General features: G+C 35.2%; 2 protein-coding genes across 3 annotated transcripts; one reads left to right on the forward strand and one right to left on the reverse strand.

Moving 5' to 3' along the window:
- Window positions 3,807–7,638, reverse strand: LOC105168863 (DNAJ protein JJJ1 homolog). The gene is made up of 4 exons (XM_011089044.2): window positions 7,066–7,638; window positions 4,783–5,988; window positions 4,308–4,369; window positions 3,807–4,215 (listed from the first exon to the last, which is right to left on the reverse strand). The coding sequence occupies exons 1-4, from the start codon at window positions 7,537–7,539 to the stop codon at window positions 4,158–4,160; spliced, it is 1,800 nt and encodes a 599-aa protein (XP_011087346.1). The 5' UTR covers window positions 7,540–7,638; the 3' UTR covers window positions 3,807–4,157.
- LOC105168864 (ATP synthase subunit gamma, mitochondrial) lies at window positions 9,562–15,381 on the forward strand. 2 transcript variants are annotated; one of them, XM_011089045.2, is made up of 9 exons: window positions 9,562–9,817; window positions 11,442–11,488; window positions 11,611–11,763; window positions 12,911–13,024; window positions 13,140–13,267; window positions 14,224–14,346; window positions 14,438–14,557; window positions 14,682–14,803; window positions 15,052–15,381. In XM_011089045.2, the coding sequence occupies exons 1-9, from the start codon at window positions 9,717–9,719 to the stop codon at window positions 15,119–15,121; spliced, it is 978 nt and encodes a 325-aa protein (XP_011087347.1). In that variant the 5' UTR covers window positions 9,562–9,716; the 3' UTR covers window positions 15,122–15,381. The 2 variants fall into 2 exon arrangements, with proteins under 2 accessions (XP_011087347.1, XP_011087348.1); XM_011089046.2 differs by having other exon boundaries at window positions 11,445–11,488.

Below are 16,294 nucleotides of genomic sequence, written 5' to 3' on the forward strand. Positions count from 1 at the left end.
GTGGCTTATGATGATATGACGATCTTGCTAGTTGGTACTAGGTCTACTGGAACACCTTATTTGTGGATACTGCCCAATCAGTAGGGTGGTTAGACTAGCTAGCGGGCATGATATCCTTAATGCTTGTAAATTGTGCTTAACCCAACAAGGTTTGGGCTTAATATGGATAAGGGCTCGACTCTTAAGCTTGGATTTGGCCAAACTAATCATTAAACTTGAAAAAATATTTGCAGTAGATATCAAGTACCATACATAGTACCATCAAAATAAGATGACAAAAAAGGCTCTAAAAAGTCAAGAAAATCACAAAATAATACAGGGATTCACATACTTTTATTGGGGTAGAGTTGTCCTGAATGACGTTATAAGTTCAATAATACAAGCCGTATTGATGTGATGCATCCAAACATATAAGCGACATCAATACCCTTATATTCCAAAATGATTTCATTTATTTGAATACCAAAAGATAGTAATTACATTCAGACTTAGTACCTACGTATTGTAACCTGCAGATGCAAAACTATAAAAATAGATCTGAAATCGTATCAACCAATCAAGACGACTTAGGAGAGTATATTATTGTTTTAGTTCAAATCATATTCAGATATCTTCATCATATAAAAGGTTATATTATGGCATTATAATGCCAATTAATTAAAACCATCATGGAAATTTAAATTAATCTATATATATATATATATAGTAAAAGAAAATAAAATGAGTGCAAATATTGAATTGAGCATTGAAGAATGATGGCATGAAATGAAGAAAGTAGTTGATAAGAGCAGAAAGAGTTGGTCACTGTCATGAAGGTGCAGTAGGATAAGGTTTTGTTTTCATTAAATTTTGGAATGTGAAAAGAACCAAAGGTCTGTGTTGTATGTGGTCCTAAATTCCAACCAGCCAAGTTTATGATCACATCTCTACTTCATATACTTTGATGAATGGGCCACTCACCAAGAATATACACCTTTAAAGGACTTACTCTAAATTCTTTGCCCCATTGCCCTCTTCTATCTCTTAAAGTACTCTAACTCAATTTATTTAAAAAATCTTATAAATTTATATATTAAAAGTTTAAGATAAAATAAGATATAAAATATTAATAATAATAGTTTCGTTCATCACGATAAAAGTATCTGTCATAAGCTTTTTTTGAAAGCAAGGAGTTCCTAATTTATTTTTAAAATTTTAACAAATTTTGTAACTAATTGAATAATTGTTGTCACTCATTACTTGTCAAATATGACACACTGAACAGATTCCCCTGCTTGAATCTCGTTCAACTCATAAAGACGTGCAATCATTAAAATCAGATATCAAATTAGGGATCGACAAAATAGATGGGAGTTTTGTTCTTTTTTATCAATTCTTATCAAAATGACCCAATATCTTTTTTAAATAGAAAGCTTGTGGGCCATTTGTAGATCTGAAGTTCTGCTCTATCCGTGTTTTTGGAGTTGTCTTATTTTATTCAAATACTTTAACAATATATTTTGAAATATGATTTGATATTTGATAATTTTTTTAACATATTGTGAGCCTGAGTTTTATTGTGTTTGAAAATCAAAACATAAAAAAATTATCACAAATAAAAATATGTATTTTATAGATAAAAATGGGTAGAAATTCTATCTAATCTTCTTATTATTCTCTTCAAAAATATATTTGATTAATTCAAATGTAAAATTTTCTTGTAGATCTCCCTTTGGCTTTGTTTGAATTTTCTATAACGTTAACTCGAGGGCATTTGCCAGTAATCCCGAATTAAAATGATATAGTCTTGACTTCGGATTGAAGAATTTTAAAGTAGATTTGCCACTTGAATCTTCTTGAGAATATATCTGAAGATTTATAATGTTAATCAAGAGCTTAGCCCTTGTAATCTCAAATTAAATGCTATAATTTGTGCCGCACCTTTGACGAATGACTCGACCTTTGCCTTGAATGTCTTTGAATATTCCTGAGCTTTTGAAAAACTGTGTCGAGAGAATTATTTAGCCTGCTTTGCTTGCTTGAGTCTTTGTGCACTATCTCTGTGTGTTATAGGTGTCAAAGAGGTAGAATTGTAATACATTTGAACATATTTTGTATTATCTCTTTACAATTTAATTTAAAAAGATAAATATATCAAATATTTGAAATGATATGATTGATCAACTTGGCGTTGTTCTTTTAATATTTGCATTTTTTAAAGAGATAAATATCACAAATATTTCTTTTGACTTGAGTTTTCGTTCTCTATCTCTGTGTGTTTGAATGAGCTCTAGTGACGCCTTTATATAAATGCCAAAGAGGTAGAGTTGTAATACACTTGAACATATTTTGTATTATCTCTTTATAATTTAATTTAAAGAGATAAATAATATGATTGACCAACTTGATATTATTTTTTTAATGTTTGCATTTTTTTAAAAAGATAAATATCACAAATATTTGTCTTGACTTGATTGGAGCGTACATGGAGTTGCTCTACGTGGCGCTGTTTAATTGGCTAGAATCTTTGATTTTGAAGCATAATTTGTTTGATCGAAATACTTCATCTGGACACTTGTCGACCATTGATTTGATGGCAAATTCATGAATACAAATCACATAATTCCACAAACACTTTAAATTCACATAATTTTCACAAGTACAATTACTTAGAATTTGAGGTTATATATACGAAAGAGGTGAAGGGACCAACTTCACACCTCTAACTTACCTAAACCCAAATAGAACAATGTTGAAGACAATCAATGTAAAGTGGTCCTAATATTTTCTGTTCACATTTCCATGTCTTAATAAATGTGTTCTCTTCAATCCTTTCCACCCCACCAATATATATATATATATATATACACAATATAATATTATATGATTTTTTTTATTTTTTTTATTTAAAAATTTAGATGATTTCGACTCTAAATTATCAATACGGACCAATGCATGCCATCGACATCATAGACAATTTATAGAATTACTTACAAATTATCTACTTACTAGCGGTCGAGAATCGAACATATATACAATCATCTAAAATGGTCGGTCATTATACAATGAATATTAAAATTTTGAGGATTAGCACAATAATAATTGAATATAATTTTGTATAAAATAATGTATAATCCAATTTACACATTTAAAAATATGTAGAAGAATATTGAGGGAATGTCATTTTCATTGGCAGAAATTGTATTATAGGTAGTAGTGTGAAGGCAATACCATCATAAATGACTTGACCCACAATGGGAAATGAAAGTGATGGGTGTGACAATCTAATTGTGCACTAGTAATGATCAGTCAACACTTGGACCAATCAATCTTCTTTACTAGATCTCATCTACTTTTTGTTTATCCTTTTGAGTTGTACGTTCCATTCTTTTGAAAGCAAGACTTTGTTTGGTTTTTGTTTTTACAAAACTTCATTTTTAATTTCTATACTATTCTAAGTTTTGGCATCATGTAAATTCTGAACATGTTTTATTAGATAAATGAATGTATGAAATATTTTAGACAAATTTAATCAAACGCGTTTTTAAATTAAAATTTTATTTATAAGCATGATCTAATTCATATTTGATCGGCATATCATTATAATTAAAAGAGATATATACACATATACAACTGGGAGTGTCAAGTAACATACATATACCTTAACATTTATTGTCTTTTGGTGTTGCCCACTACAACTGGGCAATAGTGTTGACCCATCACGCATTTGTATTAAGAACTTCCAACATGCTAACAGAAATTTTCAGCATTTTGTTGTCAGTTAATACATCAAACCAATGAGCTTTTGCTAGTTATACAAGTTCCCATTTATCAAAAAATAGAATTTTTATAAACAGACATCGGCCATGATCCTTGGCTTATCAGATGAAAAAATCAATCATTTTCCAGAAGATACAAAATTCGGAAATGGAAGTGTCTCGTCTAGAAGCTGTGGTTTGCGTCAAGATAGACTTTATAATGAGAGATGATAAACGCCTTCTAATTGGCTTGTATTTATGTGTGCACAAACAAATATAAAATGATCTTAGGGCCAAAGTGGCACAGAGAAGAGGTACTCTGCAATTGCACTCTAGCAATGGACAATTGTGCGCATAAAGATGCTGATACTTCAATCTATGCGGAAGAATGAGGTGCCAATCTGAGCGACCAAATGAATATCATCGAGATCTGAGTGAAGCATGACCGGTGTCTCCCAAATGTTTATGCAGTTTATTCCTGTTAAAAGGATGGAAAGGATTTCAGAGGGGGACTAACGAAAACGACAGACAGAAGGAGAGCTAAATTTAGCAAATTGCAGAAGAAAATACCTGGAGTCGAATTGTTCTCCACACTTCTCACATACATTAGTATCAGAACCATTTGTTGCCACCTGAAAAACATTGGTTGGCACCAAAACTTGTCAAGACTGGAATAAGGTATTGCATAAACACCAATATGTTATTTACTTAAGAGTAAAACTAAATTAAACAGTTTGGTTGAGGGCAGCAGTCTATCTAGTAAGAAACTTGATGATATAGTCCGTCGAGTTTAAACCATCCCTGGGTAAGAGACCTTAGCCTGGTTGCTGGCCCAGCTCTCCAAATGGGTTAGGTAATTATTTACACTCTCACCCGTAACTTTATACATTATAATCATAGAAAATTGTGACGACGAGGTACATGCAGTAAAAAGTATCCTGTGCAGTTGCGCAGACCCACCCGTCATGTCTTGGTATATGTAAACAAGCAAAACAACCCAGAAATGGTTTTAAAGATTTCAGTAAATCAATTTAAGACACAGTACCTTTTGTTTCCTTCCTTTGGATGCAGCCTTCAACCTGGAAGCATTTTCCTTCTTTGCTGTATTTTTCTTGTTTACGGCTTGCTGCGGACGCTTATGACTCCTTTCTGTTGCATCATCTACTCTCCTCCTAGCCTCAGGTTCTGGTAAAGGATGGGAACTTGATTCCTCGGCATCATCATCTCGTTCATCCTGCTCACCAGCCTCACCATTTCTCTCTGGCACATCCGCTTTCATTGTTTCTCCTTCTTCTTCTTGTCTTCTACCTCTCTGCCTCCTGCTTCCCCTGTTCCTTCGTGAACCTTTTGTGTTATTATATTCCATGAACTCCAATTCATCACCATCCATCTCCACTTGAGTTTTATTTGATGAAGCCTTGGGCTGATTCTTGCTCGTCCCCTTACTCCGAGACAACATAGCTTCAATCATACTGGCCTCATCATCATCTGATCCCAGCTCTGCAGCTATTCCCTTCCATCTACTATGATTATCAGTACCAGAAAACTCGTCCACTTCACTAGATGCAGTCTTTCCATCATCACTATCATCTCCTTCAATTACAACAGCATCTTCAAATTGCTCCGGTAAATCATTTACCCTGTTAGTTGCTGACAAATCACCAACAACATCTCCTTCAACCTCCTTTTCTTCCTCTGCTTCCCTTTCACTCCCTTCTGTTGCTTCATATTCTTCATCTTCCTCTCTAAATGCTTCCCTCAGCTCTGCCACCTTCTCTTTGTGCTTCTTAGACTGCTCATGGTTCTTCCATTGCTTATCACTCTTGAACTTCTTGCTACAGACCACACAATAGAACTCCTGTTTCTTTTCCTCCAGCATATTCTCAGCCTCATCTTCCTCCACCTCCTCCACCTTTGCCCACTCCTGCTCCTCATAATTCCTTGCCTTTTCTGCTTTCTGTCTCTCCAACTCTTTCTTTCTCCGTTTCTCTTCCTCTTTCTTCCTCTCCATCTCCTCATTCCGCTTTACCTGCATATCAATTACTCTCTTATCCCTCTTCTTCACAAACTCTGCCAGCCCTCTCACAGTCTCATTATACTCTCTTCTTGCCTTTTTCCTCAACTTCTTGTTCTCCTCCTCCATTACCCTCCGTGACTTCCTGTTTGGACCTGCCATAGCATCATACTGATCCGCCCAAAAGAAGTCCATTACTGTGATAAATCCCAACCAGTAGTTATAAAATGCTGTAACCTGCATAAAAATAAATTAAAACATTGTAAGTCTAACAGAACAACTTATGATTAAAACTTAAGTCAAACACAGGCATGATACTATCAAACATTTGAAAGAGTCAAAGAGATGCAAAATTCTGCTATTAGTAAGAGCTCCAATAATCACCCGGAAGTTCCGATATTCATTTTCTTCTCTTAAAAGGATTGGTAAGGAAAATAGCAAAATAACAATATCTAAGAAAGTAAAAGACAGGTAATTTCACAGAGGAGAAGCTGCCATCACAACTAAAGAATGTATAAAAACACTTCAACCTGCAGTTTCTACTAAGAATTTTTGCTAATGTTTTATCTAAGACTAGGGGCCTCATCCTAGCAAAGGAAGCAATAGCAATACAGCCAATATTGTACTATCCCAATGAGCTCTAACACATCAGAAAATCTGTAGTAATTGAATTTGTTCTAATAGTTTGTTTAAACATTACCTAGCATAGAATGATGGATTAATTAGTAAGCTTTTTTTAAAAAAATCATTTTACCTTCCTTCTCCATTTTCATTGTATCAAACAAGGGGAATATGAGAATTACTTTCCTTGAAGTCATACCCGAAAACTTTAAGGAAAAAGTACTATACGAATCCTAAGCAAAGTAGGTGCTCATTCCCTTAGACTTCTCTTTCACCTCATGAACCAAATGAGGCCTAATTCTTATTTTGCTTGGCCCCAAGTAGATCCGTCCGTGTTTCACAAGCTAGGTTGTTAATATGTGTAGACAGCTTACATCCTAGATGAAACTACAGAAATCTTAGATGTTGTTATCAAAAGACACAACCCCGAAACACATTAGTGCATTAGGAGAAAACTAAAAGTGATATGCACAACTATATAAGCATAAATACATGCAAAGCTGTGACACTTCGAACTTTCAAATTATTTAATAATCCAAGATACGAGTATAGTTTAGGTAGTTCCAACTTAAATTGCATAAATGAACACTCATAACAAGCATATTTTGGTGGTACCAATTAAAATTCTCCACATTCAGACCAGAGTCAATAAATTGCAAACCCAAATGAAAACAGTGACGGCGAAAATCTTGCCTGAGCATAAGGGCTCTCCAAATTGCCCATTACCGGAGCTTCCCTCGGCAAGGGCAACCCTAATTTCTTCGTAAAATTCACCTCATTCGCGTAAATCTTCTCGAATAGGTCTCCATAAACCTTGTAAAAACCCCTCCCCGAGTCCGAGTAGCCGGAATAAACCGAATTTGAGAAAAAAGGAAACAAATCGGGCACGAAACTGGACGAACCGGTAGCAGTGGAACTGGAGAAGAGGATTTGGTTCCGGTGCGAGTCGTACCAGGCCCGCTCCCGCTGGTCGGACAGGACCTCATAGGCGTTCACGAGCTCCTGAAAAGCGGCTGTAGCTTCGGCTTCGGGGACTCCGCTTTGGACGAGCTTATCCGGGTGACGCTGGAGCGCCAGCCGCTTGTAAGCCGACCGGATTTCATCGGCGGTGCAGTCGCGGTTCAGGCCGAGGACCTCGTACAGGCATCTCTTCTCCGAGGATGCCATTTGCTGAGGATGATTGCTGTTTGATCAGTTGCTAGGGGTTTGGTTTGATTCTTGTGTATTTATATATGTTAGGGTTCAGGTGCTGAAGGGAAAATAGCAGTCAAGATGGAACCAAGTAAAAATGGGATTTCGATTTGAAAATTTGGGGAAAATTGACAATTTGCCCCCTCTAAGTATGGGGTTTAGAATTTTCACCCTGAATTTTAGAAAATTTACACTTAAAAAACAATATTTTTTAAATATACAATTTTGAGTCTTATTTTACCTTTCAATTGAAATTAAAAAAAATTATTTGATATAGAATGCATAGTGTTTTGTCTCTCTAAGTTGGTTTATCCACTTCTGCAATAGAAATTTTTGTTTTTTTTGTGACTGTCGATTGCTTTTTTGAAAATGCAAATTAAATTTAAAAAGAAAGAAAACACGATTTTACAGGCTTTCTTGGAGCCCCTCTGCCAACTTAGCATCAGTGGTGCTACGAGTTGGCCTCAGCGATATATTGGTGATAAGTATATAATGCAACTTAAGTAGTAAAGTCTTAAATTATGAATATATAAACAGGTAAAGACTACATGTGTCGAGCTTTCAAGTAGGTTATAACCCCTATAAAAGGCAGAGTAATCCTAATTGAAAATGAAGCGAAATACTGATTGTATCATAAAAGACCCTTATGCCACATCCCAATCGCCATTTCTTTATTTACTAATTCAAGTAATTTTACTTTCAAAATCTCCATTGGTGTCCCTAAAAAAGCGTACAGGCCAAATAGCCAAAAAATGAGAAATAAATCACGCAAACCTATTGAGAAGTTGCGAGTCCAAAACCCTGGCAAAGGTGGAGACTCGATCATAATGAAGCCCAAACTAGGGAACATCCTCAGATAGTTCCAAATGGCCACCATGTAGGATTCTTCAATCAACATTACTAAGGGCCCACTAAGATTGGATAAGCATCAGTCGCGGAAGCCAAGATACATGGTGGTGTATGGGTTAAGCATTTAAAAAAATTTCATTCACTATATGTTAACATTTAGCAAGATAAGTTGCCTAACTAAAATATTACATCAAAACCGTGTTTACTTTGGTATATGGGATAACTGGGCCACACAAATGCATTTGGAATTGTCTTGTTGATTCGTGGAATTAGGCCAAATTAGTAAGTCATTTACTAATTTTAAAATTTCTTTGATTATAAGACTGTTGTCATCTTATATGTGTATGTTTATTTGGGTCGGACAAAATTGATGATTATTTATAAAAATTACTATATTGGCCCAATAAAAAACCAAAGTTTATATCTTGTCCATCTTTCAATTTTTTTGGGTTTTGTACCATTCCATCTTCATTTTAATGGATGAATTCATATTTCTCTCCCAACAAAACCTTACCGTGTGTTCATTACTTGAGGATGGAAGATCAACAGGTCTAATGGTAAAAAAATGGGTTGATTCCTATTCAAATGTACTTGACAAAAAAATAGGTAATTTTGGTAAAAGAAAAAGGGGTAGTAATTGAATTTCATGATATAAGTTAAGGGCGAGTATGAGAGCAAAAAACAACCACAAATGGGGTGCCTCTTTTCGGTTTGTAATCAGCCATTTCTCTTGGTGATTTCAGTCAGCTAATTATGTGGGTCAATATAGGCCAGCTAATTTAATACTGGGCTGACTAAATTGTTAGTAAACACATAATTAACTTGGATTGTAAGAGATATCACCCATTATCAACTGAAATAAATTTAATTTTGAAATTTTTATTAAAATTTAATTAGAATGACTAGAGTGAACATGATTAAGTATTAGGAGTTGCAAAATTATGAACTAAATATTATAAAAGAAAATTATTGAAAATTTGAACTTTAGAGACCATTAAGTATGTTACCTTAATATAAAAGTTTAAAGTACCCAAAAAATATAATTACACTGAAATAAAACAACCAGAAACGTGTTTCATATTTCCAAAGGAATGAATTGAAAATTGCTTCTTCTCAAACCCGAAAGCGTTAAAAGCAACCAATTCCCACACTCCCAGCCTTTGACGACGTCGTATGGTCCAAACGATACTGCACTAAGCATCTCCCTTGCTGAAGAGCCACCATTTCCGACTTGGAGAGCTCAAACCTGCACTTGAATAGAAAACCCTAAAAGCTCACATTTCTCCGATCGAATAGAAGAATACATGGCGATGACTGCATTGAGACGCGAGGGTAGGCGGATATCCGGCCTTCTCATGTCTCCTCATCCCGTCAACCTCCTGCGCTCTTCTCTCGCTTCTTCCGAGTACGATACGATCTCTCCTTTTCGGTTTTTATTTGTAAATTTGAAAGTGATTTGTCTACAGTTTTTTAATTCTTTGAATTCTATTCAGATTTCGTTTTTGCTCATGTGGAAATGTGCTATTTATTGCTGTTGATCGAAATCGAAACATTTTTGAGGTTTTTTTTTGGGGGGCGTGGGTGGGATGGGGGGAATTATTTACTGAAAATTTGTTTTATATCGTTGTTTTTTTTAATTATGGTTTCAATCATTACATGGGAAAGAATGCAGCTTGTGCAGCGCAACGTACCACATTTTGTTGTTAGACGCTGTTGTGACTTCATCACATTCCTCTTGTTTTGCTTGGTTTTTGTTTTATTAGAGTTGTATTATGAAGTTGGTGTATGTATCAGTGGAATTTTGAGCTACCTTGCATCTATTTATTGGTGCAAAGCATCTAGTATGGAAAAGGATCTGTCCAGTGAGTAATTTGATACATGAACGAAAAATATATATATATATATATATAAATAAATATATATGATGACTTCTCCCGGATTTGTTTCAGGGATTACAAAGGGCAGTTAATGACTTTATGTAGTTTAAATTAGGCAGATTGAATGGAGCTTCTTTGCCTGTAAGTATTTATTAGACTACTTGGATCATTAGGCTTATATAAGCTAATGTATAAGTTGGTAATGATTCTTTCGAGATGTTTATACCTCTACTGCTTCTGTAGATATGCATTCTTCGTCAAGATTTAAGTGGGTGGTGGAACTTATATCTATTGTTAAGATGAGAAAATGTTTTACGTCTCTCACATTTTAGTAATGCACTTGCCTGAGGTGCAGTGTCGCATTAAAAACAATTTAAGGTGAGGCTGCTGGTTGGTGGAATGCTTGGTTTAAACTTTGGCTCGAAGTACCCAATTTCCTGATCATGAATATTGAAAATCAGTCTATTATAGACTGCAATTATTAGTGAAATCATGCAATAATGAATAGAAACATGCAATTTCATCAATTGTGTGGAAAATATAAGAAGTCCTGCGAGTGATATACTGTTTGCTAGTTTGTTCTGAAAGAATATTGGGTAAGTAAGTGACACATCTGTGTATATGAATATGGCACAAGGTTGTGCCTATAAGTGGTAGATTGCACACTGACTAAATAACTGACTTCTCTATGTTTTTCTGTATATATTATTATTAACTAGTATTACAACCATGCATAAACCCTGGACATTGTATTAGTATGAAAAGCATTAGGACTATGAATATTTGAAAATAAGATTAGTTATAGGCAAATGATTTTGGTCAAAGATGACAATGGAGAAATATTCGTTTTAGGTTTTTGATAAAATAACAAAGTTAGGGAGCAATAAGTCTATGGTATTGACAGAAGGTCAAACCTGGCTTATGCGAAGATTATAGTTGAAAGGAAACTTATTGCGGAATATAACATGGAAAACATATTATTCAAGGTTTACATGAGTATATTTGTTCCCATGTGTTGGATGCATCCTCGCTATTATTTATGTATACATTCCATCTTATTCCTTTCGCTGCTGTTGGCAACTCTGATCTTTTTATTACCATGTATTATCACTCTACTTTTTCTTTGTCTCTGAATAAATTAGCACATGCCAGCAGGGAGCAGGTATTAGTGGGAGCTCGTTCTATCTCAACTCAAGTTGGTAAGATAAGCTCTTAACTCGAGGATAATTTTCATGAGTTATTTGCTATAATTTCAACCTTGCATGTTGAACTTGTCTTTGTTGGAAAATGAAATGTTCATTGATGATGCTGCAATGTGTAGTTCGCAACCGTATGAAGAGTGTAAGGAATATTCAGAAAATTACAAAGGCTATGAAGATGGTTGCAGCTTCAAAGCTCCGGGCTATTCAGACCAGAGCTGAAAATTCACGTGGCCTATGGCAGCCATTTACAGCTCTTCTTGGTGACATCCCAAGTGAGTTCATAGATAACACTCGTTTGTGTCTCATTTTCTCTGTTGTGTGTGTTTATATATACTTCTAATTCACCTTATGCCTTTTCTTTCACATCATTTTTGCTTGATTTATGGGTATCGTATTTCTGTCCATTATGATTCAAGAATTGTGCTGTCTACTAAAACCATGCACTGTCCTCATTATGATTTTCCTGTTGAAGCGCTGTCACTAAATATACGGGGTTGCTTCTGAGCATGGCTATGTGATGGGGAATAAAGTTGAATCGTTTTTACTCAAGGGCCTTCAGGTGTATTAGCTGCATATTTCTGTACATTTCTTCTGTGATTTTTTTTGCCAAATTTTTGTAGCAAAGATATCTAGGAGAGGACAAAATGAGAACATTCTGAGTGATGTCTTGTTCTTTTATTCTTTTTCTTGTGTGGTTAAATTAATTTAGCCGAAGCTGGTAGTCCATGCATCACCTTTTGAAGGAATTGAGATCCATCTCAAGGACATCACTTCAAGTGTATACCTCATGTAATAATTACTTTTACCCCATTACATTGGGGTACGATTTTCTTTGGTCCAGCCTGAAGTAATTCCTTACTTAGTGTTAGATTTGACTGCAATTACTTCCACCAGAAGTTGCGTATTACATATGTCTTTGGGATCTATTACTGCTGATCTTTACACTTCAGTTTGGTATTATGCTCCATTCTGCATGTGCTCAAGCTTAAACAACTGTCAAGAAAGTAGTTTAAGCATGAATGACAAAGGAAGCTTCTATACTGTTACCTGGATGCTATGCTTGAAAGTCACGATATGTCTTCTTGTCACAAATCACTAACCTTTGTATATGAAGAATGCATGCATGGTTATACTTAATGCCAAATTCTCAGATCAAGTGCTATTACTGCATCACGTCAAACTAAGACTAATTCACCTAGCTGCTAGCATTCTTATGCAGAATGCTTATCCTCACTGTTTTATTTATATTGTTCCAGTCTTCTCAAGTGAAATGGCTATTGTTATGTCCATTCTGCATTCTCATTTCTGAACTCTTTCTGTAGCCATTAAACTAGATGGCTTTGTTTTCAACTTATCTATCTTCACTTAAGTCGCTGATTTTTCTTGTACTCAACTAATCCATCTGTTTTACCGCACAAGGTGTGGATGTCAAGAAGAATGTTATTGTCACAATCTCCTCAGATAAAGGACTCTGTGGTGGAATTAACTCTACTGCTGTCAAGATAAGCAGGGGCATCCATAAATTAAATTCTGGTACATTGTGTGTTTGCCAAAGTTCTGAGTTCGCTCTCCTTCTCCCGTTCTTCTTACTTTCCCTTTCCTCATCAGTTTGCATAAGGGTCATTAACCACAAATTGTGTGGTTCCAGGTCCCGAAAAGGAATGTAAATATGTCATTTTGGGAGAGAAGGCCAAGGCCCAACTTGTGCGAGACTCAAAGAAAGACATTGAGCTATCGATGACTGAGTTGCAGAAGAATCCTCTGAACTATACTCAGGTTGTCTTTGTTCCAAGCCCAGTTTCTTTTAAAATGCTCGCTCTATTAGTTAGATGATAAATATTTGTTTTGTGTGCTAAATTCTGTTTGACTCCCACTTTCTGAGTACAGTTTCCGTCTTGTTCTTTCTTGTTGAGACTTTCAAATCGGTAAAAAGATAAACCAACCTGAGGTTTTCTCTAGGTCTCTTGACTTATTGGCCATTCAGTTTTTACTTGCATGAGTTTAGAACCTATGTTTAGGTAGGCTCAGAATAGCTTTTTGTGAAACAGTAGCTAATCAGCTCCAACGGAGCGTGCATTGCAACCTTTAGCCATTTACCATAATGGTCTGGATTAAGGTGGAAATACTACTTTTTCAATGATATACTATTGTATGATCTGCTCAATTCACCTCATTGATTATTTCAAGACACCAAAATTTGAGGATCTCCATCAAATGATGCAATAAGTGTTCCATGGCATGTACAACATGACGAGCTATAACTCATTGCAACCTCTAGTTTTATACAGGAACAAACATAAGATTGATGACCAATTATAAGTGTTAAAGCATATCTTGTCTGAAAAATGGCTTAAACTCTTATGTTGGTTTATGTTGCCTACTTGGATTTAAGAGTCTATTTTTACCATGCCACACAAGCTGATTATGGCTGGTCAGCTTCATTTGTGGGATATACTGGTAACATTTTGTATTTAGTCTGTAAATTTTGTTCGCACTCTTAGCCAATTTTCTGGATTAGGTCAGTTTTTCCTACTGCTGAACTGAGATATTTTTATTATTGCTACCCAGCATGTAGATTGCTTATGCCAGGGTTGAGTTTTACTGCTTAGCATAGCAGAATTTCCAGAAAAAGGAAATACTCCTGAATTTAAAAACTATAGCATATATCTTTGCAGTTTTTTGCTTCTGAAAATATATTCTATATCTGATTCACAAATTCTGGTCCACTTCAGGTTGCTGTGCTTGCTGATGACATCTTAAAGAATGTAGAGTATGATGCATTAAGGATTGTTTTCAACAAGTTCCAGTCGGTGGTCTCGTTTGTGCCAACAACCTCAACCGTCTTGTCTCCTGAGGTCATTTGATTGCATCAGCTGAATTCATTACTTGAATGCTTTTGTGAATAATATAACTGATGCATGTGAATCCAATGTGATGTCGGTATAGGTTGTGGAGAGAGAAGCTGAAGCTGGGGGAAAGCTTGGCGAATTGGATTCTTATGAAATTGAAGGAGGTGAAACTAAGTCAGAAGTGCTTCAAAATCTCGCAGAATTTCAATTCTCTTGTGTATGTTTTACCTTTCTGACTTACTACTCAGTATCGTTGTTTTATATTGGATTGAAAAACCCAGCTTATGATTAATCTATACTTACCTTTTGTTTGTTGTGATGACTTGTAATGTTTTCTTCAGGTTATGTTCAACGCAGTCCTAGAAAATGCTTGCAGTGAGCAGGGAGCTAGAATGTCTGCAATGGATAGCTCCAGTAGAAATGCAGGAGATATGCTTGATCGCCTTACTCTTACTTATAACAGGTTTGATTCGGCTCTCATCACAATTGTAGTGTTTACATGTCATACATCTAGACACTCCTTAACCAGCGTATCCATGCATCCAAACAATGTTTCTGAAGTGTGTTGGGCTGGTGGGTAGGCTAGAGGGATGACTAATCTTTGCAATAAACAGATATAGAAGCAGTGACTTCATTTCATCTGTTATTTTGTTATAACATCGTTAAATCTTCTCAAAGCACCAATCTGATGTGTCTTCATGTTCACTACAGAACTCGTCAAGCATCTATCACTACCGAATTGATAGAGATTATTTCTGGAGCATCAGCCTTGGAGGGCTAGTTAAACAAGGCTTCCGTCTCCTTGTCTTCCCTTGTCAGATGGTGACGAAATAAAAGTATTTGTGAAGGACACTTTTTCCCTTTTTGACAATGCACTATCGAGCTTACAGTTTAATATACTTCAATAATCCCCTGGCTACTTCACACAGAGGATGCAGGCATTTGCTTTCAATTTCTATTAAATCCTGCTCATTATCTCATTTTTATGATCTTTAATCATGATTTCACTTGGACAGGGTACCAAGAAAGTATTTTCACTTAGATTTCACCTCGCCCATCTTTTGCTTCTCCTACATGCTAGCATTTCGCTCTTCCCCTCTTTTTCTTGTGTATATTTCTCCGACGTATCTCTGTTGCGTTGAGATATCATCAAATCTAAGAATTAGGTTCTTTCTTCTTGTAATCTCTCCGAGATCAGACACTTTTACCTTGTTACATAAGAGGGCAAATATTTTGCAGAAATCGTTTTTGTCAGCATAGCCGTGCAGAGGTCCTCTCTGTTGCGAGAAGTATGACAAATGCTTGGTAGAGTTAGGCACGTTTTAGTTTGCTTACTATGCACTAGTTCAATCTCTAAAGAGAAAGTGGGTACTTGGCATGTAGGAATGGATTTGGGTGGGAACTGAATGTGTTTAGGAATGGAACAAGACGGAAGAGAAATGATTTTATTGCACCCATTTATGTTATTTGTGAGCTCTATTGGAAGATAAATATTTGTTAAAGGTAAATGCACATAAATATGTAGATGACTACATATCATGCTTAAGTATTCAACTAGTCATGTTATATACTTTCTAGTTCTAAATATTTCGTATTTTTGTATTTTATATGGATAAGAAAACGTTTATTACATGTTTTATTTATATCTTATGCCTATCAAAATTCTATCAGTTTTCGTAACATGGAAAATGTTTTGCACTTAGTTATAAATTATATATAAATATTTATAATATTATAGTATTTTATGATAAAATATTGTACTTTTATATGTATGAATATATGTGAGGTGGATACATTAGTAACCATAGATATAATAACGCCACAAATAAAACAAAATACTATCTGGACTAAACAATACTGCATAATTCTTAACATTTTCACAAGTTCTACAATTATCTTTTATGTTTTTTTTTTTTTAATTTTAATAAGATACTGCATAGCTCGCATACCTTAT

This window comes from Sesamum indicum, linkage group LG8, assembly GCF_000512975.1.
Source record: "Sesamum indicum cultivar Zhongzhi No. 13 linkage group LG8, S_indicum_v1.0, whole genome shotgun sequence".
NCBI lineage: Eukaryota > Viridiplantae > Streptophyta > Magnoliopsida > Lamiales > Pedaliaceae > Sesamum > Sesamum indicum.